Below are 28,000 nucleotides of genomic sequence, written 5' to 3'. Positions count from 1 at the left end.
GGGAGAAGACAGCGAAGCAGCAGGGCCACCGGCTACCCCGGGATCACCAGGCCGGGAGAACGAGGCCTCTTTCCCTGCCGAGAAGAGACCCCCGGGAACCAGAACCAGGAGAAAGAAGACGACGCAGGCCCACCAGGAGCGGGCCGCCCAGCCGCAACCCACGACTGCTCCCAGGACAGCAGTAGACCGAGGAGCCAATCGGGAGAGGACTTCAGCGGGCAGCAGCAATCAGGTGAGCTCGAAACGTTCCCTCAACAGCTCTTGCAGTGTTTCTGCTGTTTGGGGTGGGGCCACCAGCAGGAGAGGTGTGGGCTCTTACCGTTGTGGGGGTGATCACCACTATGCGGCCTGCGCAGCACTTAAAGAGGCGCCGGTGTGCGCCACCTGGACTCTCATCGCATTTGCCCTGTTTACCAGGCCATGTCGCAGGCAGAAAGGAAGGAGGCCCGGCGTCATAACCCAACCCCATCCAGAGGAGGCCCCCGGCCAGGTGGGCTTGGCCTCATTCTCCGGGATCGGAGACTGGGTACGAGGGACCCCAAGGGGGTGGTGCTGTGCGGCAGGTCCTAGTGGTACTTGACGCATGGCTCTGCAACCGGCAAGGCCCACGCTAGTCATGGCAGTGCCCCGACGGACTGATCCCCTGACAACTGGAATGGCGAGATTATGGTTCATGGCTGGTGCATGATACCTCTTCTCAACTAACACAAACACCTGGACCTATCCAGAAACCACATCCTTATAATGTGCTATCAAAATTTGTCAGGTTTTACATGTAGGCCTAGGCTGTTTCTCTTTTCTGCCTATGTGGTTTTCCCTGACCCTTAATACTACACCATAACACCACCTTACCAACAAAAACCTTGCCTGGTAACGTGTCTGACGTGCAGACAGGCAGGTACTCCTGTAGTACCTTTCCCACTCTTCCCTGCTATCTCTTTCCTTCTTAGAAATTAATAGCATGTCGGAGGCAATGCAGATTGAGTCGATTGCCACGCGGGGGGAGCGAGCTTCGGGGCCCCCTCCGAAGAAAGGAAAAAAAAAAAGATGTACTTGATTGGAGTCTAGCAATTTTGTCCACTGTCCTAATATTATATTCCAGTTATTTTAGGATGTAATCTAAGATGTGACAATACACACGACTTACATTTCCAGAAAGCCCGCACATTTTAGATGTATATTTCATTTGTTGTAGAAACATTATTTCTGTTTTGATGGTTCAGACTTAAGAACGAAATCTATCACAGAAACAAGGCTTACAATAGTGTATTACGACAAACGACTTCCCAGAACTTCTTCTGTTTCCGCGCTGCAGCGCTTCGCTGTTGTTGTTCATCTCTTACCATGACCAACAGCGAAACGCCAATTATACTAAAACCACTCTTACGCTATCCTTTATAAATCGTGAATAATGGACGAGTTCGAAAGAAACATTTCTGCGGCTACCAGAAAAGAATAGTTAAAAATTTCCAGTGAACCTATTGTACAATGGTTATAAAGGAAAGAAAAAATGTTTTGTCGGGTAACCTTGGTGAGATACTCAAGGCGGTACCACCAATGGTACCATTTGAGAAATGTTTCAGTGACAACAACACCAACCTTCCTCATTGAATAAATAAAACGTGGATGAGAAATTCTTTAATTAAACAAATGAAGGTCGTGGTGCGGTCACTGCAATAATGGCCGCAGCAATAAGGGTTATGTTCAGGCAGTGCACGCAAAGATATGTTCAGACACTCCTTCAACCTAGTAGGTGTGAAACGAAGCATAAATTATGTTTCCACAACACGTCATATTTATTTGGTAAGTAAATGGAAACTATCTGACTGTCATTATATTGTTGTCAACACTTCCCTAGCTTAACATATTTTGTTTTAAATTGCCAGCAGGTAATAGGTTAATATTGCTCTGTTAATTGCCATTAGCCCACGAACTTTATGACGGAAGCTGTTATTGGAAGAAAAATTAAACACACCCCCAATTTTGGCCATTAGGTGCTGCAGAGGTTAAAGAGGTTAAGGGCTTACGCACTCTTCGATTTGATGTTTGTCATTAACATATAGTTGATAAGCCTTTAAAGAGGATGGGGCAGGTTCCTAAGAATGACATTGTGGGCAAAGGTGCATATTAAGATACTGTATTCCTTTGGAAATCATGTTGAATCTGTATTAAACAGGAGGTGGGGGGTGTTTGAGCTATGTTATGTTAAATAAGCACTGCTGTCCTGTAGGCCTAGGTACTTGGCTAGCAGATGTGAAATGAAATAGTTTTGTTTATCATCATGTTTCCAGGACACATCATTTTTATCTGGCCTCTGTGTGCATTTCACTACTTGAAAAGGTCTGTGTTTGAGTAAATTTCTTTATAGGCCTAGACTGAAATATGATCATACCGGTAGGGCCTATCTGTTAAATTGGACAGTTGCATAATAATAGGGCATAATCTGCATTGAATAGCCATGATCCGGTTGCGGTCTGGACAGGACCACTCCATGCATACATCGTCCGGTTCTGAGAGAAGAAAAACTTTCCACAAATGTTAAGGCTGGTCTTTGGATCGCTACTCAATCTGGTCTGGCATACATTTGAATGATGCTTGAATTACATTAGAAAAGCAGCATGTTTTCATAGTGTCAGTCTGTCACACAGCCTAGGGACAGTTGAAAAGAACGGTGGTTTCGGTGCCTGCATACTAGTGAAATTTATAACTGTTAGGCTCTACATTCTGCTGAAACTAAATTTATGAAATACCTGAAAAAGAAAACATACGGTACCATTATTATACTTAAAAAAGAACAACTTAAATAGAAATAATAATAGAATAAGATTCTATTTTAATTAGGCCTAAGGTTGTTTCTTTTTTTCAAGTATAAAACTGGGTAAAAATTTAGCCCGGCTGTCATGTTATTTGTAATGTTATATTAAATGGGAAATAATGAAATCTTACTTGGAGAGCATCTCAGAGGAGAGATGTGATCATTGCAAAGTCCAGGAACCCACCTGTTACCATAAGTTTTATTTTTCAGGTAGTTTATAGATTTATTACTCAAAATTAGTTTCAGAAGACTGAAGAACCTAACAGTTATAAATTAACTGAGTCGAAACTGAAAAGAGATGACTTCAGATATCACAAAATACACACTAGTGAATTTCTGATTAACTTTTGGTAGGTAATGGAAATCTTGTTCACCAACAAATTAAGTTAGACTTTGATGATTGCTGATGAAGAGAATGTGTATTGTTCTCGAAGCATGTTAGATGAATAAATAGTTTCAATAATAAAAGGTGTATTTACAAAGTGGATTTGACCATAATACTATTTTAAATAGTTTTTAATAGGTTTAGACAAGTCAGTACAGGAATAAATACAGCACCTATTATGGTCAAGTTTATCAACAGTGTTACAAATCTGTCACCACCTTTAGCTATGCTAAGGAATAATACTGATTTGATATCACTCTACTTGGCGAGTTTTCTGCCCCGTATTTTTCTCACTGTTGGATCACCTTTCTAATGCCAAGAACATTAAGTTCAATATTGTACCAAGGAACTGTGGATGTACCTCGCAAAGCAAAATAGTCTTTAACAACAGGGAATGACTGGCCACTGCATCTCAGTAAATCCATTCTATGAACATGTTCAGACCATGCAACAAGGAAAATAGGTCGTGTCAAGCGATCAAGTTGAGTAGGATAAGGAAGTATGCCGAAAATGATGAGACAGAGAGAGGAAGCAGAAGTATGTGTACATTGTGTGTAGTTTCTAAAAAATTTGTGGTAGTGCTAGCAAATTCGCCATTTGGTGGGGGTTTCGAATCCTACCAGAGCCAAATATTTTTATTGATATCCAGATCTTCGAAGATTAACCTGAAGCCTGCTTGTGCCACATTTGACAAATACTACACAGCTTTGATTAAGATATGGATGTTCACTGCCCTGATTCAGTTGGTGTGTGGCCCCAGTCGTGCTGGTCATTTCTTCGTTATGTATTCAACAGACAACATTTTTTAATAATGGAAGCCATTTCTTTTCAGTTCTGATTTAATCTTTAACTTGAAAATCTCACAGGTAAAGATTCAACACGTGAGTATGTCAACATGCTCTTCATCTACGGTGAAGCAAGAGTGAACACACAAGTATAGTGCTTGTACCATGAGAGATTTCCACATTAACAGCAATCAACCACAAATATGATTAGGCACATGGAGCAACATTTGCGTATAACAGTGTCACTTTCACAAATACTTCCTGTTACAGAGACACCAGTGACACCTGGTGATACTGCTGAAATTATTTTGGGCACCATTCACAGGAATCCTGATACAAGTACCCGGGTATTTGCACAACAGACAGGCCAATATCAGCCAGTCGTATATCGTGTGAATACCAATAGCTTTGACCCTTATCACCTACAGCTACATTAGGAGTTCTGCAGGTGATATTTTGAAGCTTTTTTTTTTTTTTTGCTAGGGGCTTTACGTCGCACCGACACAGATAGGTCTTATGGCGACGATGGGACAGGAAAGGCCTAGGAGTTGGAAGGAAGCGGCCGTGGCCTTAATTAAGGTACAGCCCCAGCATTTGCCTGGTGTGAAAATGGGAAACCACGGAAAACCATTTTCAGGGCTGCCGATAGTGGGATTCGAACCTACTATCTCCCGGATGCAAGCTCACAGCCGCGCGCCTCTACGCGATTTTGAAGCTTGGGTTGATTTCTGAACTGAGACAACTGGCAAGTGATCGCATGTTTGTGTTGATCTTGTTTTGGATGAGTCAGGATTTCATAATGGTGGCATTGTGAATGCAGTACTGGAGTGTTGACAATCCCTGCTGCGCAGGAGGGGCAGCATTTCAGTCATGATTTGGAGTAAATGTGGTGTATTGGGTGACTGCCTAATTTGCCCACATTTAAGAGCCATTTGCCAGGTGCCCGCTATCTACAGTTTCTCCACAATCAACTACCATTGTTGTTAGAATATGTGTCCCTAAGCAAGAGTGTAACCATATGGTATCAACATGATGGAGCTTCACCACACATTAGCAGTTGTTTACATCCACTTGAATGTTACACACCCTGGTTGATGCATAAGAAGGAGAGGACTTATCACCTGGCCCAACAGATCACCTGATATAACATTGCTGAAGTTATTGCTGAAGTTTTATCCATTTGGAACAAGTAGTGCAAGCTCAGCAGTCAGAATATCCTGAGAACTTTAAAAATATTACGGCAGCCTAAAGATCCGTAATACGTACTATGCTCCAACGAACATAAATGTCAGTTCAGCGGCATGCTCAGATGAAGAAAGGCACCTATTCAAACCCTTACCTCACTAGCAAAACTTGTGCTCATTTATGTGGAATCAAATCACCTGACCATTTTATCCTCATCCAACTCTGCTTATTGAGTGGTACTTTTTAGGGTCACATAACCATCAAGCCATGTAATACGTATGTGTAGGAACCGTAGTCATTATCCTAATTTTTTTTTTTGTCATATTACTTTTCTGGTAGAGTGGATGAGAAGCCTTTAACTAAAAACAAACAAACAAGCAAACAAAAAACAAAAACAGTGGCATCAGAAAGGGCATCCAGCCGTAAAAACATGCCATAAATTTCATCTCACCTCATCCCTGACCCCGTATCAGGAAAGGAGACTTAAGGGATAGATATACATACAGTAGAGGAGTACATTCTAGTTAAAGGATTCCAAGATGAACAAAGCTGGCCACTGCATCACAGTAATTTAATTCTATAAACATGTCATACAACAAGGTAAATAGGTTGTGTCTAGCGATCAAGTTAACATTTGTTTTGAGGTGCAAAACTGAGGAAGTGCCAGTCCCTCTCAGTATTAACTATGGAGGAGGAGGAGGAGGAGGTCAGTCCTTTTGAAGGATGAACATGTGAACCAGTGATGGGGAAGAAACATGAAAGACAAGGAACTTCAAGATTCGCTAGGCTTCTGAGACCTAAGAAGGGGAGGATTAGGAAAGAACAGAACAAAAGGGAGGTCAGAAAGGAGCCTGGCACAAGCAAGCTGTTTGTTATTTCAAGCCATGTGTAGAAAGATATATATATATATTTTTTTCTTTGTAAAGTGGTGAATTTAGGGCTCTTGGCCCTCACTTACCCTTAACAACAGTTTTTGAATTTTTTTCACAGTACTAATTTGAAATATCATTGAAACAACTACAGAACTCTAAAACTCTACGAGAGAGTCATTGAAGGGAGGCTGAGGGAAGAGACTTGCATCTCAGAAAATCAGTTCGGGTTTATGCCTGGTAGATCAACAATGGATGCCATATTTGCTCTCAGATTACTCATCACAAGATAATAGTATCATTCCTTATTGATGGTTTACACTTTATTACTTTTATTACTTCCTCCTATTCAATACATATATCCATCTTTGATGGAATGACTTTTAGGCAAACATGTTTCAGCTCATCTTCGAGCCATCTTCAGTGAAAATATATTAAAAGTTCCTGGTACATGAATTAATGTTGAATAAGGAACACTAAAAACAATGTGAAAGAGCATGTAAAATCCGAGTGAGACAAGCTGATATATCTAAAACAAACAAGGTTATAGTGAGGTTGGAAACCTCTATATCAAATTATTTATTTCACTTTAAAACGAGGATAAAATCTCCAGTTATAACAGTGGAACAGTCCATCTTCAATTTGTCACATATGCACATGATCTGGAGGGCAACAGAAGTCAGTAAACATATGATATGTGAAACAAAGGCCTGAACAGTGTTGTGTGACTCAATTAGTGGAAACCATCAATATGTGGATCTTACGAAGTCCAGATGCAATCTGTAATGGAAAGAAGGTGAATGAATGTGTGTAAAAAGCTGAAGTTAAGAGACAGGAAACAATAGTGAAATAAAACGTGACTTACTTATTGAGTAAATAATTAATATATTTTTGCTGAAGATGGCTCAAAGATGAGCTGAAACATGTTTGGCTAAAAACCATTCCATTAAAGAAGGATATTTGTATTGAATAAGAGGAAGTGATAAAAGCTTTTCTATTGTAATAAAAACTCGGAATGCTCATCGGAAAGTACGCCTGCACTGGAAAGATCTGGAAATGGTCTTTGTAGATATGGAGTCCAGACGCATGGCCAAATAGTTAGTGTTCTGGACTTTGATCTAGGGCATCCCGGGTTCGATTCCCAGCTGGGTCGTGGATTATAAACTTAATTGGTTATTTTGTCTGACTTGGGGACTGGGTTTATGTGCCATCTTCATTATTAGGAATCATCTTGGGTAGGGCCCCATCCTCACAGACATGCAGGTCACCTGTAGGTCATTCACTAGAAAAAGCCCTGCACGAGGCTTCTCTGAAGGCTATATGCCATTATTATTATTATTATTATTATTATTATGTCCGACTCGTTGGCTGTGTGGTCAGCGTACTGGCCTTCAGTTCAGAGGGTCCCGGGTTCGATTCCCGGCCTGGTCGGCCATCAGATGATAATGAGTCAAAGTCTCTCATAGTGCATTGGCACTGCCGGTGGCGACAATTAGCCTACGGTATGCATTGGCCAGCGTCTTAGTAGGTGTGCTAGGTACCAACTGATGAGCCCAGCCTAGCACACGGGGGCGAAACGCTGGCAACCAGGAATGAGTTAGCTGGAAAATTTATAATGTCCAATAACGGACCATTTATATTGGTAAGGCCTACAATATCGAAAGTTCATAAACTGATTCAGTAATAACATTGCATTGACCATTGTTTGTTGTGATATTCTTTGTCTCTTATGCTGCCACTCATTTCTGATAGATGGGATTACTGCTGCGTACTGAGTACAACAGCCTGCCTGAATATTGGTGGTAAATACCTGGGGAGTTAGATAACTTTCTTCTTTAGCCTGCCATTCCTCTGGTTCATAAATTTTCTGATACTGCTGATACATAACACACTGGTTCATCACAGTATTCCAGCTCTTTGATACCTACTCTGACGTGCTGATTGGAATGATTGGTGTCCACACTTAATGGCTGGTTATGACCTGGTTTGGAGTTACAGTTTTGGCCTATTCCAAATTATAGCACCACAATTCAGTAAATAACTTAAAATTCAACCCTGAAAGGAGCCGTTTCTTAAGAAAAGCTTCCTCCTCTTCACTTTTATTAAATTGTACATTCGTTTTATTCCACATCAGCAGCGAAGATGGGGTTTCTCCTCTGGCTTGGAGGAAAAATTTGTCTCCATGTCAGATAGTTTTTTCCCCGCCAGTGCAGTGAATTGAGATTTTCCGACTCATCGGGTACTCCTATTAAACAGATGAGTGAAATGGCATAGATTTTGCCCTGGGACTCTACACTATCCCTCCCCCCTTCTCCCGCCCCCTGAAATTAAAGTGTGTTCACAGCTCGCAGTTGTCTGCGGCCTGGTCATTCTGGAACTTTGGACTGTTAGATCGGCAGTGTAGTACTGTTCGTTAAAAGTGAAAAAATGTGTGGTTTTTCATTTGATTGAGTATTTCATATGATAGCATTGCTTTTAATCGTGACATTCCTACTGGCGTCATTGTAATGACCTGTGTTGATTTCAGTTAGGAAAACCATCTTTATAACATCTTTATGTAAAAAGGCAGGTGGAGAGTGAGGAGAGTGAGTGTCTGCCATTATAATGAAAACTCCCCAACTTGATTGCGACTGATGGTAGGTAAGAGGGCTTACCATTGCAATGAAAATTCCCTCATCCAGTCTTCACATAAGAAAAGATGTTTGGTGACTTCCCTGTCACATTTCTAGGGTAACGTTAAGAGCTAAGCAATTTAATACAATCTTATTCACAACATGTACCGTACCTAACTTAGAATTCTGTATACAATGTAGAATTCCATAGCAAAGCACGGATACATCAGGTATTAATAGGATACACATAATGATTGGTCTGCGTCTTTGTTATTTGGTAGCAGATATGTTGCAGATAACAAGGGAGAAGGCATGACTTAAACAGAATCTGGATGTGGGTACTTAAATACAGCAGGCAAAGCCAATTACATTTAAAATTGTGATTTGAGGCAGCCTCTACCTGTGTAAGAGAGGTCTTCCAATTACTCTCAAATTTTAAAATCTAAACAAATCAACAGTTGGTGTCAAATGCTAAATCTCACTAGTATGATATTGTTCTTTATTTTTGCCAGGCTGAGTGGCTCAAACAATTGAGGCACTGGCCTTCTGACCCCAACTTGGCAGGTTCGATCTTGGCTCAGTCCGGTGGTATTTGAAGGTGCTCAAATATGTCAGCCTCGTGTTGGTAGATTTACTGGCACGTAAAAGAACTCCTGCGGGATTAAATTCTGGGACCTTGGCGTCTCCGAAATTCATAAAAGTGGTTAGTGGAATGTAAAGCCAATATTATTATTATTATTATTATTATTATTATTATTATTATTATTATTATTATTATTATTAATTTTACTATAAAAGGAAATCAAAACATGTTGAGGTCGGCTTCCTGGAAGTCACTAAGATATTGTTCGGGTTTTTACTCCTAAATTGTGACTTCCGATCAATAAGGCAGTCACTCGGGGTACATTAACGGCATCTTAATTCTCCTATTTCTTATCATTCATCCATAGGTCTCACTTGTAAGAAATCATGTTTTGCTTATCTCTGTCATGCATTTTGTTATCATGTATTATGTCTGGAACACACTTGATTCAGGCTTTAGGAGCATGATACCCATATTAATTTAGTCTGTTGACTGCTCTTTGTGAATATCAGGAAATAACATCTTTATATCGTACAAGTGCAGGGTTTCCAAATATTAAACAAATTTTTTTATGTTCTTTTTGTGGCCATGTTGAAAGTTATATTCTCATGTATGGCTCACTTAAGAATAAAGAATAAAGAATAAGTAGGTATGTCCAGTTTCCATTCTGCAGTTAATGGAGTTAGTATTGAGTCATTAGTCTGATGGGTGGGTTGGATCCTCAAGATATACTGGCATGTTGATGTGATCCTCAAAGGCTCTAGGCAGTGTTAAATAGGCATATTAAGACACGAAGGAAGTTATCAGTTTTACTCATGATATGCACTCACCAGTCTAAGATGTTTATAACATTAATTCTTCTCCTGACGTAAGTTGTTTTTGCCCCTTAAAACAACACCACTATCGCCACGTTAACAATCCTCACTACTGAAAAAAATTTAAAAAGAATTTACTGAACTTGGAAGTTGGTTACCAAATAAGAATTTGCTCAGAATGATGTGGAAGTGGAAACTATGAGAATCTCCTGCAAGCCTATATAAAGAACAAACCCGGCGAGAGTTCATCAGTCTTCACCAAGTCACTTGTGAGTGAATGCATGAATTTTGGCAGCGGAAGTTGGGAGCGGCTTGTAGATGAAGTTGGAGAGATCGTGGGGGAAGTTCAGTCAAGACAATGACCTACATGGAAAGACGTTGTCAAGCGTAGCGTAACATTCAAGGCATGCTGGGCTTAGTGGAAGTTCCTAGATGTAACGACGGTCTGTTGATACGTATTATGGAAGTTGGCCAATGGCAAGAAGTTTGCCCAGCTGGTAATCCTACTGAAACAAAAGGATACAGGCCATGTTGGGGTCAAAAGGACATTGCATCAGGTCAGGCAATGCTACTACTGGATGCACCTGTTTATTTTTGAAACTTACTTATTTGGTTTAGTGGATTCATTTCCAATATGTATTTTATTATTTAGCAAATCTTATTTTTTGTAAAAATCTGTCAATGTTATCCATATAAATATAATAAAAATGTTTCTCTATCCTTTTGATTTTTTTGCTGCATTTTCAGTTTTTATGCATTTCAGACCTTTTGAAATTGAATGGAAAAAAAGAATCATTTCATGTATATTTGTTCCAACATTATGCAAGAACCACTGAAGATATTTTATTGAAACTTGGTATTTAGAGTAAGGTAGGCCTCGATTAAAGTTAGGGTACTTTTTCCTTCAAAATTCAAATTTGAATACTACCTTATAATGGAGCGTGAAATACAAACTATGAAATATCTTCTTTAATATTGGGTTTAGAAAGAGATATCAAAGAAGAAACACTCTTCAGAAATTAATTTGTAGTAACTTTTGTCATATGAAAACATTTGTTATGATGACATGTTTTGAAATTCCCCTCTTCACTCCCCAACTGTCTGGCAGTGATAACAGTCCAGATGCATTCACCTGGCAGTCACCGTGTGATCATTCCTTGCTGCAATCTCTCGACTAAACACATTTTCATTATGGCTTACGAAGTTGCTGCTGATTCTTTCAAATTAACTTGTTGTTGTTTAGTCCTCAGCCCGAAGGCTGGTTGGATCCTCAACAGTTCCGCCATCAGCTGTCATAGATGGCCTAGGCATCACTGAAGAGGCGTACTAGGGAAATGAGGAGTGAGGTAGTTTCCCGTTGCTTTCCTCACCGAGCCAGAAGTTGCTATTACATATCAGTCTGCCAAGCCCACTGAAATGCAATCACCAACCGACCCTATGAGCAATATTTTCACACCATTCATAGCAGGGACTGGCTGCAGAAGGAATGGCATTACTAGCATCGCTCATACCTCAGTCACTTTCATTTTGTCAAAGCCAAGAATAAAGCTGAGACAGAGCAATGAAAGTAACAAGATTGCTCTAGCCCATACCAGAAGACATAGTGCACTGTAAACACTAGGTCCCGCCAGCAAAGGCATCATATTAACTTATCTATGTGTATTGCAAGAGTTTAAAGTTCGTTCTCTATTCTGAAGAACCGAGTGAGTTGAACGTGCAGTTAGGGGCACACAGCTGTGAGCTTGCATTCAGAAGATAGTGGGTTTAAACCTCACTGTTGGCAGCCCTGAAGATGGTTTTCTGTGGTTTCCCATTTTTACACCAGGCAAATGCTGGGGCTGTACCTTAATTAAGGCCATGGCCACTTCCTTCCCACTACTAGCTCTTTTCTGTCCCATTGTCGCCATAAGACTTATCTGTGTTGGTGTGACACAAAGCAATTTGTTAAAAAAAAAAAAAATCTGTTCTGAAGGTAGTCAAAGACATATTATGAGACAGTAGTGGAGAGGAGGTGCTTGAGAGATCCACCAGTCTGTTCCCTATTCTGACTGTACCAGTGATCAGCCTAGCTGCATTCACCCCTTTCATTTTAAGCACCTATAGTTTCCAGTAAATATCTGTTTTGTGATGACTGTCAGATGCGCTTCAGGTTGCAGGCGTTAATGTGCATTTTAGCTGCTTCTTCCATGGACAGCTCTGTGTCGCCTGCTCGCAGGTCAGCAACAGAACTGTATGTTCTATTTGTGCGCCACAGTCTACCAGGAAGTGTTGGGGTCATTTGAGTAAACTACGTTTGAGTATGTTATCCAGTAGTAAAACATGACGTAGATGTACTTTGATCCTTTAAACCCGTCTATAATGGGTATGTGCAGCTAGTTGTTATAATAAATATTTCAACCTTCTTGTAGTTATCACTTGAGAGAGGACGTCAGTGTAATGATAAATATTTTCTTATCCAAGGTACTGAATTCCCGTTTGGTTTTGGTGCAGTGTGACATTTTAACTATGACTGCTGTGGATATTAGGCTGTTTTTGTAGTAGATTAGTTCACTGACTGCAAGTATTTTTATAGGTTTTCATCTTCTATTTATGTTGAAAAACTGTTCTTTATTGAAATTCTCCTGTCATATTGAACCATGAATCCAGAATGTAAAAATGTGCTGTAATTGCTATTTTACTTCTTTTTTCCCCTTCTCAAGAAGCATGCTAATTGAAGACGTTGCTGGCAGCTGCAGTTCAAATCCTGGCTAAGGCATATGGGAACTGTTAAAATGAAGCTGCAATGGTTTGGATTTCATGTAAAGCTGGAGGTTTTGCTGTGACCACAGTAATATCAGGTCACATAAAACAGCAGATTTGCTTTTTATTTCATTTGTTATGAAGATGGAAAAGGAGTAATACTAGCAATAGCGTGATTCCTAGAATCTTGTGTGAGGTGTTATGTTGATAGTGTGCTGATATCACCATACTTTCTATATTTTCAGTTGTGGGGCAAGAGATACGAATGCCGTCATTATCCCCAACCATGTCAGAGGGTACTATTGTTAAATGGCTAAAACAAGAGGGTGATCCCATAGCACCTGGTGATGTACTTTGTGATATCCAAACAGACAAAGCTGTTGTTTCCTTTGAAACAGAGGAAGAAGGCATTCTAGCTAAGATATTGGTAAAGTATGATGAAGAAAAGGAAAGAAAAAAAAAGATAAAGAATGGCATTACTGTGATGTGCGAAAAGCAGTGCATGGCTGGTTTTAGAATTTTTTTCCCTTTCACTGCATGTTTTATTGAATTCACTTAATAAGAGCAATTGTTATCCAGTTCATTTTTGTAAAAGTATTCACTCAGCTATTGCATGATGCTCAGCTTTGCTAATAAGACCCTCATCAAGGAAGGTTTGTGAATTACGTCTTGCAGCTTGAGAACTCTTATGTCTGTTTATAACACCTTCCTTTCCATTGTCTCATGTTTCCACTATCCCTCTTGCTTTTCAATGATGTGGCTATAGTTTGAATCTCTCTTGGTGCATGCAAGATTTTCAGAAAGGAAAGCCATATTCTATTGCTCTAATTTCACTTAATCTGTCAAGTGATCCATCATAGAAACTTATTAACTAGCTACATAGCATTACTGGTGGCAGTTGCCTTCTATGTTCGATATTGTGATATCAATTTCTAGTGCAATTGGTTGGCATTTAAAATTGTGTAAATGTGAAAGACGCACATCAAGTTGGTTTACTGACACTTTAAAAATCCCCTTTTAGGCAGAATCCTGCCACTCCAGCATCTCTTAAAGTCGGTAGCAGTTGTAAGGACAGAATTTAGAAATTTTTACGTCGTACAAATGTAAGAGCTTGCTCTCTACCTCCCAATTCTCTTCCTCCAGGCTGTAATTCATTTCTTTTCACCTTCTTCTTTCCTTTGTTGCCATAATATGACTCGGATTTTTGTGTTGGTATTGCATATCTAGAATCTTGCTGGGCTTCTCCTTCACTAGTAACTTTTAATGTGGGCCTTGATACTTCTTTTTGATCCATTAATATTGCCAGTTGGAGTAAATTGTAATAATATTATGCTCTCTTTCATGAAATGGATTACTACTACTACTACTACTGCTGCTGCCGCTACTACTACTACTACTACTACTACTACTACTACTACTACTACTACTACTTAAATACAGCAGGCAAATTAAGGGCATGACGGACATCAAAACTGCTGCGGTTGATGTGTCATTTGGTTTCAGTTTTGGATGTGTTGTTATGTGAGCATATGTTTTCCAATTGGATCGTGGTTGAAGATGACCCAGTGTATGCGGGGTCAAAACTAGTCCCAGTTACGGTGGCGGCGCGTGACTTTCGTCACTGGGGGTTCAACAGAAGGAAAAATCCCCCCCATCAGTATCTCCTCTCCCCCCTGTCACCTGTGCCATGACTAAGTTCAGAGAATGGGGATAACGGTGCACATAATGTGCATGCCTAAAATCTTCCCTGATGAGAACTTGCACCCTGAATGGTGACCACTCATTACATTTGCTCCATCGTAACCTTGTGAAATCAACTTATCTCTATTATCCACAACTTCAACTCAAATAAAATTTTAAATACTCTGCTATTGTCTTAGTATCATGACTAGAGGGTGAGAGGAAACCCCAGAATCTTTCAACTGGCTTACCGTTGGGAAAAACGATAACAAATTGTGCTGTAGTTGATATATCAGTGGTCTCATCTGCTATTACCGAAATGAAGTGCGCTGTGGTGATTTCTTTTTTTTCTCACGACAGATTTCATACATGCATGAAAGCAAATCATTCTGAATGTCTTTTGAGGTGCCTTTGAAAACAGTAGCTTTGGACAGATGGTCTCTTAATGCAACGTCAATTTCAGAACTAAAATTGACAAGGCCTCAAAATATGCCACGATTCTATGATTCACTTGTTTCGTCATGCCCGCACAATGCCATCTCAAATGCGCCACAGAACTTTACACAGCACATAACGATTTTTCCGTACTTGGTCATTGTCTCTTTCCACAGACTGCCTGTAAGCACAGACAAATTATTGACGGTTATCGTGTCTTCCCAGGAGATCGAATTGTAACTGGTCAAGCATATGAGATTTAGGACTACTGTGTTTCTTTATTATTATTTTTGGACAAATATCCTATATCTACCACTCCGACTTTGGTCCAAGTCCTTTCGCTTTCATCAGTCATGAATCATAAAAAAGGAAAACAAATCAACATGTTAGGAATTTTTGCACCCACAGATCCACTTGATTCTTTTATACGGTATAAATCCATTCTGAATTTACGCACGATTTCATTACTTTTACCTTTAGGATGCCTCTTTATATCAAGATCAGGCATTGGGCATCCGGCATCCTTAATCTTAAGCTTACGCTCGAGAGAGAGAGAGAGAGAGAGAGAGAGAGAAGAAAAGTTTGTCTTCTTAAGTATCATATCACTGTTCAAGCTCATTATGTAGCTCCTTACCTTTCCCGGGAACAAAAATCATGGACGCAACTATAGTGCACAAAAATACACACACGGAGAAAATATTGTAACTTCTTTATGACCTAAAAATTAAGTTTCTGAATGGCAGAATAGTGCAGAAAAGCACTCGCACGCTTGCACAGCATACAATAATATTACGAATTATGATAATTATTGCAAACTGTAGTAAACACTAGCATCACACTTGAAAAACAGAGTAAACTTTAGGGATGTATATTCGCAATGTTGGTAACTTAATTTTAAGAACTCCTGTGGGTAGGCAATTAGCGTTTTCTTTGGTATTACATTCCCGCTACTCTTTGCCTCGGTGATTTTTAAGTTAATATTCTCTCCAAAAAGTAATTATTCCAAAGAAGGCAAATGAACAGATGTTTAGTAAATATTGATGTATTTGGGAAAAGACATCAATTGGAATTTGGCAGTTTAATGTGACTGCTGGCAGTATTGATGCTCTTCAACACTAGCGCTAATTATGTGCACTATTTTCTGCTACGTAGTTGAATTCCTGTAAGGGCAACAGATGGCAGGTACATACTTACCCAAACACAAGGTCAGTCTAGACAGACCTTGCTCCAACATCCCTGACAACACGACTAGAGAGAGTGGCATATTGCGCATGCGTAAACCACGGATATCTGTTTCTGCGATATCCTGGTCTTGTCTACGTGCCGGCCGATGTCCCCCCGCACCTCGCCACTCCCTTCACCCCGGTACGGACGGAGAGATCGCCTTCCAAGGGGTTTCATTCCACACAAGTATCCAGCCACGGAACGTGCACAGTTCACATGAATTGAAAGCCAGTACGAGTATATTACGGATAGATGGGCTAAGCAACAGCTTCGAGATTGACAAGGGAGTTATGAATATTAAGTAGTTGAATAAAATTTGATACAAACTGGAGGTTCATTGCTCCATTGCGCTATACCAGAAACCGCCACTGCCCAATTATATAGAATATTATACAAGGTAATGGTAACGGTATTGATTAGGTGGATCCTTCTATATCCTTTGATAGTGTCACTTAGTGGCACACTTGTCATAGGTTTGTAATCCCTGGGCCATGATAACAGACTTATTCATGAATTTCGATTTTTGTTGCTAAGTGCTTATCTGTGCTGAGCCACAAGAAAATTTGTGAACAGAATTTAATGAAAATTGGTATATAAATTCTGTGAATAAAGCACTGCAGTCTAGGCTATAAATAATTTTATTCACGTTTTTAGGGGAAGGCACCTAAAATTTAATTTTTAAATACCTATGTTATTGGTCCTATCGAAAAGTACTGCGCGCAGTTGTGAGCTTGCATCCGAGAGATAGTGGGTTTGAGCCCCACTGTCGGCAGCCCGGAAGGTGGTTTTCCATGGTTTCCCATTTTCACACCAGGCAATTGCTGGGGCTGTTCCTTAATTAAGGCCATGGCCAATTCCTTTCCACTCCTAGGCCTTTCTTATCCCATCGTCGCCATAAGACCTAGCTGTGTCAGTGCGATGTAAAGCAAGTTGCAAGGAAAAAAGGAAAAGTACAACATAACAAAGTTATAGAGAATAAAATTTATGATCATTTATGTACTGACCGTGATAATAAAATTAATGAATTTAGACTTTTGTTGCTTAGCCCATATCAACGCCGAGCATTGCTATCAAGGAAATATTGTTCAGTCGTATTAACCGGCAATGGTTTTTGTCACAATTGTCTTAAGATGTAAAACCACGTGGTCATCGATCCATATCAACAAGGAACATTGTTAAGATGATCATAAATTTTTTAAAAAAATTGTAAAGGAACATTCACTTGAAGAATAAGAAAAGAGGGAGTCATGAAAGAAGGACTCCCTTTACCTTAGATACCCTCATATCACAGAGTTGGTAGAAAACTAAAATTAAGCCCTAAAATATTGAAAACTCATAAAATTCAGCGTGCCATCCATGATATTTGCAGGACCTGGTGATAAACTCACATTTTAAAAGCTTCAGTTTTTGTCCTTTTGCTTTCTTAATGGTCACTGTTTCTGCAGCATATGTGACAATAGGGAGGATCAGGGCATTGAGTAGACAGGTCTTGTTATTGTCCTATTCTTCCATAGTTTAGTCATCTTGGTAGTTGCAGTTTTAGTTATTGCTAGTCATCTTGTTTTTTTTCTCTGAACAGTTACTGTAATTTGAAACCATTGTTCCCAAGTTGATAAGCTTGTTCACCACCTCAAAGCCAGCTACTTCTCTCACATGCTGCAAGTGACCGTTTGCCCTGTCTACAATAATGAGCTTTGTTTTGTCCTGTGGATCTCCAAACCACACTGTACTCCCTGCTGGCTATCACCAACTGCTCTATTATGAGTTCCATCTCTCTGACACTCACTGCTATGATGACGGTATCATACATTGGCTATTCTAAGATTCCTAATGAGATGCATACATTTGTTACTAAATTTCCCCCATGAGGAGACTGCCTCAAGGACAAAATATATCGACTTCAAAATCTCATGACTTCCAAATCATTGGTCAGTTTGCTAGAATGTGCCAGATAGAAATAGCAAAAATCACAAGGCTCGGAAATAAATTTAGTCATCTAGCATGGTGTACAACTCATCCAATGCTATATAAATGATAGGGTATTGAGTTGGGATATTGAACCTCGTATTGCAGCGATAGATAATATCATCCAACCACTACCCACATCACTTGCAATTAGTTAACAGGATCCACTCTTTTCATGGTTGAATAAGAGCTCATTCTGTGAACAAGTTATTGTAGATAACTATGATTACCAATTGTCCATTTTTTCTCTTCCCTAGTTGCTGTTGTTGGTCAGAAATGGTGAAAACATTGAAGAGGCAGGGTAGTTCCCTAATGGAAGTGCATGAATTTTGCCTACATGCATATCTTTAATATGATATCTGCCAATGATGTACATCACCTGGAGACTTTGGCCCTTGGCATGGAATATTTCAAAGACAAAATTACTCATAAATCATGCTTTCTCATGATGTTGTGCAAAGCGCTACAGCATATTCCATGGCTCCTGAAGCTTCACTTTGCCGGGCTGAGTGGCTCAGATGGTTGAGGCGCTGGCCTTCTGACCCCATCTTGGCAGGTTTGATCCTGGCCCAGTCCGGTGTTATTTGAAGGTGCTCAGATACGTCAGCCTTGTGTCAGTAGATTTACTAGTATGTAAAAGAACTCCCACGGGACTAAATTCCGGCAGTTCAGCGTCTCCGAAAACCGTAAAAGTAATTAGTGGGATCTAAAGCCAAATAACATTAATTATTAAGCTTCACATTGTTTTATGTTAAGACTACCTGTCGTGGTTTCCATTGGTTCTGTACAAGAGGAAGCAGAGAAGGATGAATGTGAACATGTATATTTTGGCCATTCATTTAGATCAACCTGGTATTTATTAATGAATAATGTCTTAATGCATGCCTAATTTAATTATATTTTTTAATTATTTAGGTACCTGAGAACTCGAAAGACATAAAAGTTGGCACTTTGATTGGTTTGATGGTTGGTGAAGGTGAAGATTGGAAGTCTGTTGAAGTATCTCCCTCTGCTGGCATAAGTACAAGTGCTCCTGCATCTGGTGGTAAAGATGATAGTGGCGGTCAGCCAGGAGCTAAATCAACCTTTAAAACTTCTAACCTCACGTAAGTTTTGTATTTACAGTATATAAAATCTCATGTTTCTACATTTTCGTTAATGATTTTAAAAAAAGCTGGGATTGACTATTTCTGTTATGTACTTACTATCATTTTGATTTCTTGTTTCCTTTTTATCCTGTTTATATGTTGGGAAGCACAATGTTATTGATATAGTCGAAAGCACCACACACTGTCTACCATACTTTACATACACAGTGTTAACTGTTACTGGAACCTTGCGTCTAAGAGTTTGAGTAGTATAAAAAGCATGACTGTTATCTTGTATTCAGATTGGAAATACATTTTTATGACTATCAGCTTTTTTTTTTGCTAGTTGCTTTACGTCGCACCGACACAGATAGGTCTTATGGCAACGATGGGACAGGAAAGGGCTAGGGGTGGGAAGGAAGCGGCCGTGGCCTTAATTAAGGTACAGCCCCAGCATTTGCCTGGTGTGAAAATGGGAAACTACGGAAAACCATTTTCAGGGCTGCCGACAGTGGGGTTCCAACCTACTATCTCCCGAATACTGGATACTGGCTGCACTTAAGAGACTGCAGTTATCGAGCTCGGTTATCAGCTTATTTAGATTAATAATATGTTCACAGGATGGACTGGTATGTTTAGGGACCATATTATTATCCAAAGTCCATTTCTCCAATGTGCATCATTCACCACTGATCTGCATTTAGAGCAGTCACCCAGGTGGCAGATTCCCTATTTGTTTACCTAGTCTTTTCTTCAATAATTGCAAAGAATTTGGAAATTTATTGAACACCTCCCTTGGTAAATTATTCCAATCCCTAACTCCTCTTCCTCTAAACAAATATTTCTCCCAGTTTGTCCTCTTGAATTCCAACTTTATTTTCATATTGTGATTTTTCTTACTTTAAAGAAACACCACTCAAAGTTATTCGCCTACTGATGTCATTCCACGCCATCTCTCCACCGACAGCTCGTAACATACCACTTAGTTGAGCTGCTCATCTCCTTTCTCCCAAGTCTTCCGGCCTAAACTTTGCAACATTTTTGTAACGCTACTCTTCTGTCGGAAATCACCCAGACAAAATCGAGCGGCTTTCCTTTGGATTTTTTCCAGTTCTCGAATCAGGTAATCCTGGTAAGGGTCCCGTACATTGGAACCATACTTTAATTGGGGTCTTACCAGAGACTTGCATACCCTTTACATCTGCTTTACATCCTTACTACAACCCGTAAATACCCTCATAACCATGTGCAGAGTTTATTTACAGTCCCGTTTATGTGATTACCCCAATGAAGATATTTCCTTATATTAACACCTACGTGTTTACAGTGATCCCCATGAGGAACTTTTGCCAGGCTGATTGGCTCAGACAGTTGAAGCGCTGGCCTTCTGACCCCAAGGCAGGTTCAATCCTAGCTCAGTCCGGTAGTATTTGAAGGTGCTCAGATATGTCAGTCTCGTCTTGATAGATTTACTGGCACGTAAAAGAACTCGCGTGGGACTAAATTCTGGCACCTCGGCATCTCTGAAAACCGTGAAAGTAGTTAGTGGGATGTAAAGCTAATAACATTACTATTATTAATAATTTATTTTATTTTACATTTTATAACCTACATTGGACCACTCTAGTCAATTATACAAAGGATTTCTTGATTTCCTATCTATCAGGCCAATATTTTTTCATTCTGAGAGATGCTGCCTTCCTTTGTTCTGTTGAAAATACCCTCCCGTTAGACCTTTTATTCATCTTGGAATGTAGCCTGGTGTGTGTGTCTTTGAAGTATCTTAATTTTTCTGTATTGTTTTTAAGATCGTCTATTGTTATTTGTAGTTCTTTAATATCCTCCTTCATTTCTGTGATCCATTTAATCTTGGTCTTTCTATTTCATATTTGTTCAATTATTCTGCTAATTCTGGTGTCAGGTGTTCTGATAAGATGTCCAAAGAATGATATACGTTTTTTTCCTAATCATGCTTAATACTGGTTCGTTTTCCTTATAAACTGTTTTATTTGATGCTATTCTCCATTGTCCATTAACTTGATACTGTTTATTTATGCATGTTCTAATTATTCTTCTTTCTGTCATAAGTATTTTGTCTGTTTCAACTGTATTAGTAGTTTTAAAAATGGTTTCACTAACATAAGTTATTTATGGCTGTGTGACTTTTTTATTATTATTATTGCAAGGAGCAACTGATTGTCGAAACTGTGGCCCTGGAACAAGCACACCATAAATCCAGGAACCTATACACGTGCTTCATTGACTATCAAAAGGCCTTTGATTCAGTACCACACACTTGACTCATATATGTTCTGGAGCTATATAAAGTTGACCCCTCTATCGTTCACTTCCTGAAGATGGTAATAGCGGACTGGAACACCTCACTTCACGTTTCTCTAAGAAACTGCAGTGTTGCAACAAGACCCATACCAATACGACGAGGGATCTTCCAAGGGGACTCACTGAGTCCATTATGGTTCTGCATGGCATTAAATCCACTATCCTACCTATTGAACAAAAGTGGGTATGGATTTAGCATTAAGAACAAGTGAGAAGAACTATTCAAAATCAGCCACCTACTCTGTATGGATGACATTAAGCTGTATGCCTCTACCAAACCCCATCTCCAACATCTCTCCTCAATTACCAAGATGTTTTCTTCAGATATAGGAATGCGGTTTGGATTGGACAAATGCAGAACCCAAACTGTCATCAGAGGATCCTACTCAGCATGAGGGACACCTTCTAGTTTAAGCAACTTCCGTGGTTTCCCATTTTCACACAGGCGAATGCTGGGGCTGTACCTTACTTAAGGCCACGGACGCTTCCTTCCCACTCCTGGCCACTTCCTATCCCATCGTCGCCATAAGACCTATCTGTGCCGGTGCGACGTTAAGCAACTTGCAAAAAAAAAAAAAAAAAAAAAAAAGTTTAAGCAACAAATCCATACAACAGCTGGAGGAAGAAGAAATGTACAAATATCTCGGTTTTCATCAGAGCACTTGTATGAAACATGCCGACATTCAAGAGAAATGTCATGCAGCAATAAATAACACGCCTCAACAAAGTACTATCATCAAAACTGACAGCTAAACATCTTACCAAAGCGGTCAATACGTATGCCGTACCACTGCTCACATACTCCTTTGGCGTCATAAAATTGACCCAAACAGAACTTCAGCAGTTACAAATGAAAACAGCAGTTTCATTCACCCGATACCATATGCACCATCCTAAATCTGCAACCGAACATCTTACACTCCCGAGATCAGAAGGTGGTAGAGGCTTCTTATCCATTGTCAATTTACGCAGCAATCTGATATCAAGTCTAAGAGAATATTTCCACTCGAGAGCTGAGATGTCGTGTCTTCATCAAGCTGTGTGCAGAGCTGATATAAACTATACACCTCTCAATCTGTCGTTGCCGGAAATGCCTGTTTCTACCCCGCCTACAAAGGAGATGAATATGGCCACGTGGAAGCAAAAACCTCTTCACGGGAAATACCCCCACGAACTGGATCAGCCTCATATCGACAAACCTGCGTTGCACGCTTGGTTGACCTACTCTGGTCTTTTCCCAGAAACAGAATGATTTGTTCTGGCCATCCAAGATCAAGTATTAGCTACACGGAACTACCGTAGATTCATCATGAATGATCCAACAGTTGCCTCAGACAACTGCCCCCACTGTTCCAGAACTACAGAGAGCATACAGCACGTCATCTCTGGCTGCCCACACTTGGCCAACACCGATTATAAGCACCGACAAGATCAGGTAGCTAAAATCTTTCACCTGAAACTTTCTGTAAAATGTGGATTTCTTCAGTCATCAACTGCATATTGGAAATATACACCTCCACCCGTTCTCGAAAACTCTTCATACAAACTACTATGGGACTGAGGAGTCATAACCGATGTCATGCTCAGCAACAATAGGCCAGATATTACCGTATTCTAGTCGATAAATCAAAAAGATCCGCATCCCTTATAGAAATTGCTTGTCCAAACACCTCCAATTTGCAATCAACAATAGTCACAAAGATTTCAAAATACACAGGACTGGCAATAGAAATACAACGCCTGTGGAAACTAGAGTCAGTCTCCACAGTTCCAATAGTAATATCAGGTACCGGTGTTATTCCAAAAAGCTTGCACAGCTCTCTGGCCGCATTAAACCTGCATCATCACACATACTACAGAAAGCCACCCTCCTGCGGTCCTGCCACATTGTGAGAAAGTTTCTAGGAACGACTTTTCCTCTAACTCTGCCAAACAGCATGAATTAGCAGGCCGCAGTTCCAGTAATACTGAAGAACAGATTCCTAAAACGGGGAGATCAAAAGTTGTTTAGTGACATCACCTGTGCATATTTATTGTATAAATGTATATGTTGTAATTATTTCTTTTGTACATATTTGTAGATATATGTAACTATAGTTTCATAATCAAGAGGGTGACTCCTTGCTTAGGCCGAGTCAGCCCATTATGTTACTGGAACTAGCTGAGCCTTCCGAAATGGATGTAATAATAATAATAATAATAATAATAATAATAATAATAATAATAATAATAATAATAATAATAATAATATTTTTTTTTTAAATGGGGAAGTGTGAGAAATCTTTCATGAGACACTTGTGAGGGTCCGCACTCCACAAGGGTGTGAGATTCCTACTCACTTAAACTCACACACCCTTTTCCCCCGACGTACATCTCTGGCCCGAAACCGCTCTCGCATTACTCCAGGGCTGTGTCGTGCTAATTTCTCAGGTTTCTTCTTCCTTTATTTCTCCTTACTGTTGTTCATGATCATTCATATCCCCGTTTTTCTGATACAGGATGCCTTCTACATATACTGCTACCTGATCCGAAGATTTTTGGTTTCATAGCATCATGATGCACAGTAGTTTTTGGCGTCAACTCTCCTTGCTCAGTAGTAAACATCATCTCTGAGTTAACCAGTGATAGCATACAAAAAATGTGTGAAATACATCATCTACATCATTGCAGTAAATACATGCCGAGTCTCTCGCTCTACCTATTCTATGTAGAAATTTCTGGAACTATCCATGACCCATCAGTAGTTGCGTAATGTAAAAGTTAACCTCTCCATGAGCTCGGGCAACCCAATCAGCTGGATGTGGTATCAGCCGCTTAATCCATTTTCCTCGATCTTCCTTCCATCTTTACTGCCACCGCTCCGTTAGTTGCCTTAGCTCCTTAGCATGCTTCTTTCCGAGCTCCCCTTGAGTTCGCCAGACTTCCTGTCTCTCTATGGGAAGTAAATCAATCTGTGCTACCGCTGCTACCGTAAGAATCGCAGGTTCGAATACCGTGCGATATGCGCTTGTAATACGTAAAGCTGATCTCCGCTGTACCGCAGCTATCCTTCGCCGGTATTTTTCAAACTTCAGAGATTCAGTCCAGACTTCGGCATCATATAGAAGTGTTGAGTGAACTATCGACATCAGAAGTCGTCGTTTGCTAGACTTCGGACCTTTAACGTTGCTCATTAATCTACTCAGCGCAATCGTTGTTTTCACCGCCTTATCTGTCACCCGTTTGATATGATCCTAAAAAGTAAGTTTGGTATCAAGTGTCACACTGAGATACTTTATACTTCTAGATGTTTGAATTTCTGTTTGTCCAATATACATTGGAATGATGGTTGTGATCCTTTTTCTTGTCAAGAGAACGATCTCTGTTTTATGATCTGCCTGTTGTAATCTGTGATTCGCCATCCAATCTTTCACCCGTCACATCACTTGATTGAATTTAAACTGAGCCAACTCCAAATTTCGAGCTACTAATAAAAACACCTATATCATCAGCATAGCCCACTAGCATTGTGTCTTCCGGCATCTCTAACCTCAACAATCCATCATACACAATGTTCCACAGACTTGGGCCAAGGATGGACCCTTGTGCAGTACCAGCTGTGAGCCGTTTCACTCTCTGCCCATCTTCTGCGTAATATACTAGAGTACGATCTTTTAAATAATTTCTCAATATGCTCATGAGATACTCGGATAGTTTGAAAGTATTTTGAAGCGGTTCCAATATGTCATTCCATCTTATCGAGTTGAAAGCGTTCTCAACATCCAGAGTCACAAGGAGTGTAACTTTTCGAGAATGATGATTACCCATTTGTGGATTTTTCGCTGTGTTCAACACTTCCCATACTGCATCGATTGTCGAATGTCCTCCTCGGAAATCATGTTGACAGTCAGAGAGGTATAATATGCTTACAATTTTGTATTTTATATTTTATTCCACCTTTTCAATACAATTACTTTTATGTTCTTAGAAATTCACATTGCTACAACTCTGTTTTATAAAGACATGTTTCGCTTGGTTTCAAGCATCCTCAGCCTTTGTAATCATCTCAAGGTTAAGACCTCTCATTGTTAATTTGTTTTGACAAATTTGTGCTTAAATATAATTCTAAAATTAAGTAGTAAAATACATATGCATAGGAATTTGTGAACACATTGACAGTTTAACAATATTAAAGACAATACTGAAAATGGAATATTTGCTAATTCTAAAGACATTGACGTCCAAAACACAGTAAAATCTTCATAATGTTGAAAATTTGGCTAAAATTTAAGTTCAGTTTATTAAAAACAATTGTTTGACTACTTGTGTTACAATTTGAGTCGTAATATTTGTTAAAACTATTGGTGTCTGAAGATTAAAATCTTGGATATGTTGGAAGTTTATTAGTTATGAACAGTAAAATGCTAAATAGGTAGTTTTGAACTAGTCTTGTTTTGACGATTGGATTTTACGTTGGCAGTAGTCCGTTAAAATGAGGGCTTAGCCCAAAGGGACGTCAATCCAAAAATCTTGAGGTGTTGATGTGGTTTCTTATTTCACAATATTTGATGATGATGATGATGCGTCTGTAACAAAGGAAAATTACGTGATAATGTTGTGTGTTATTGTGCTTGTGTTGTGAACATATTGGTATGTATCACTTACCCCTTGGACTGCTACTACAAAACTTCGTGGTATTTGTTACATTACGGCGACTGTTATCCTTTGTGGTTCTACTCCTTGTGTTGTACGTATGGAGAAGCTGTTGTGAAGGGCGGGTAGGGGACTTAGGGGAAGAAATATTGGGCGGGGCGTTAGACATTGGCGTATCGAGTGGTGAGGAGTCTTTATTTGTTGTCGCGGTGGGGGTAGGGGAGGAAACGGTAGGCGGGGCGTTGGACCTTGGCGTATTACGTGGAGGGGAATCTTTGTGTTTTTGAAGTAGTATTTGTGACTATTTTTGTGGTGGGAGTTTTCAGGTTAAATGTCTTAAAGAATTTACTATTAACTGGTTTGAAAGTTTGTAGTAATATTGGCAATTGTTCTATTAACGGACTTTTTACATCGACCGCGTCTTCAGGTTTTTTCCTTATTAAAATATTGGTCGAAATAAATATATATATTATCAAACTCCATCATTAGTTTCCCTTTTTCAATCCTTTTGATTATATTGAGGTATCTGTCTATTGTGGTATATTGATGTCCAGTTTCTTTCATGTGGTTACTCATTGCGGAATATTTATTATGCTTTAAATCATTAAAGTGTTCCATGTATCTGGTAAGAAAGCTGCGACCAGTTTGGCCAGCATATGAAAAATTTCACTGCGTGCGTGATAGTCTGTATATCCCAGAACCTTGATACTTATTATGGCCAACATATGAAAAATTACACTGCGTGCATGATAGTCTGTATATCCCAGAACCTTGATACTTATTATTGGAGTTTACTATGTTGTGATTAAAGACTAAGTTTTTATTGGTGTTGTGTGTTTTGAAGGCTATTTGTATATCCCGTTTTTTTCAGTGGGTTTGCTATTTGATGAATCGCTACCGAGCTTGATAGCTGCAGTCGCTTAAGTGCGGCGAGTATCCAGTAATCGGGAGATAGTGGGTTCGAGCCCCACTGTCGGCAGCCCTGAAGATGGTTTTCTGTAGTTTCCCATTTTCACACCAGATAAATGCCGGGGCTGTACCTTAATTAAGGCCACGGCCGCTTCCTTCCAATTCCGAGGTCTTTCCTATTCCGTTGTCACCGCAAGACATATCTGTGTCGGTGCGACGCAAAAAAAAAAAGATGAATCGCTGGACTGGTGTAAGTAAAAGTTGCGCATTTTCCGCTGTGAGATTTCTGGCTAATTTGAGTTTTACTTTATTGATGATTCGATTTACCATCTCAACTTTGTATCCATTGACTGGTGCTAGTTCTTTTATAAAATTTAGTTCCTTCATTAAATTTGCGGGTGATAAGGGTATTTTGTGAGCTCTGTAGACCATACTAAATACTAAAAGAGGTTGCCGGGTTGTGGGATTTCGGGTGAAGTGAATAATTTCTTATTGTTATTGAAGCGTGTGTCTGCTTTCTGAATATTTGAAAATCAAATTTAGAATTTAAGCGTGTTACGGTAACGTCCAGGAAATTTAATGAACTATCTTTTTAGTCTTCTTTAGTGAATGTTATGTAACTGTCAAAATTATTTAAAAAATCTTACACTGTAGTGAATAAGGACCCGGTCTCTAGAATTCAGCGAAATCTAAAAACAATCCTTAAAAATTCAAGTTGTTTATGTAATGAATAAGAACAACAAAAAATGGTTAACATGAACCCGACAATACCCAAGGTGAAGGCACTACAGAAGATACACAAAAATAACACACCCATTCGACCAATTATAGACAGTAGAAATAGCCCAAAATATAAAATATCAAAATTTATACATCAGTTTCTTAAAAAACCTTATGCAAGTTTTGTAATACTTCTTCAATCAAAAATTCAATTGAATT

General features: G+C 39.5%; 2 protein-coding genes across 3 annotated transcripts in view; one reads left to right on the top strand and one right to left on the bottom strand.

The window, feature by feature from the left end:
• Positions 1–1,306, bottom strand: part of LOC136866504 (succinate dehydrogenase assembly factor 2, mitochondrial) — a 28,124-nt gene extending 26,818 nt beyond the window's left edge. The window contains exon 1 of the mRNA XM_067143539.2: positions 1,148–1,306. Coding sequence (XP_066999640.1) covers positions 1,148–1,201 — 54 coding nt within the window. The 5' untranslated portion in view covers positions 1,202–1,306. The remainder of the gene's footprint in view (positions 1–1,147) is intronic.
• A 282-nt stretch (positions 1,307–1,588) lies between these two features.
• LOC136866503 (pyruvate dehydrogenase protein X component) overlaps positions 1,589–28,000 on the top strand; it is a 95,862-nt gene continuing 69,450 nt past the window's right edge. The window contains exons 1-3 of one of the 2 annotated variants that reach the window (XM_068226751.1): positions 1,589–1,803; positions 13,034–13,215; positions 19,008–19,198. In XM_068226751.1, coding sequence (XP_068082852.1) covers positions 1,680–1,803; positions 13,034–13,215; positions 19,008–19,198 — 497 coding nt within the window. In that variant the 5' untranslated portion in view covers positions 1,589–1,679. The remainder of the gene's footprint in view (positions 1,804–13,033; positions 13,216–19,007; positions 19,199–28,000) is intronic. The other variant, XM_067143537.2, reaches the window with a different exon arrangement.

Source organism: Anabrus simplex, chromosome 3 (genome assembly GCF_040414725.1).
Source record: "Anabrus simplex isolate iqAnaSimp1 chromosome 3, ASM4041472v1, whole genome shotgun sequence".
Taxonomy (NCBI): Eukaryota; Metazoa; Arthropoda; class Insecta; order Orthoptera; family Tettigoniidae; genus Anabrus; species Anabrus simplex.
This window is presented reverse-complemented; position numbering and strand designations above follow the sequence as displayed.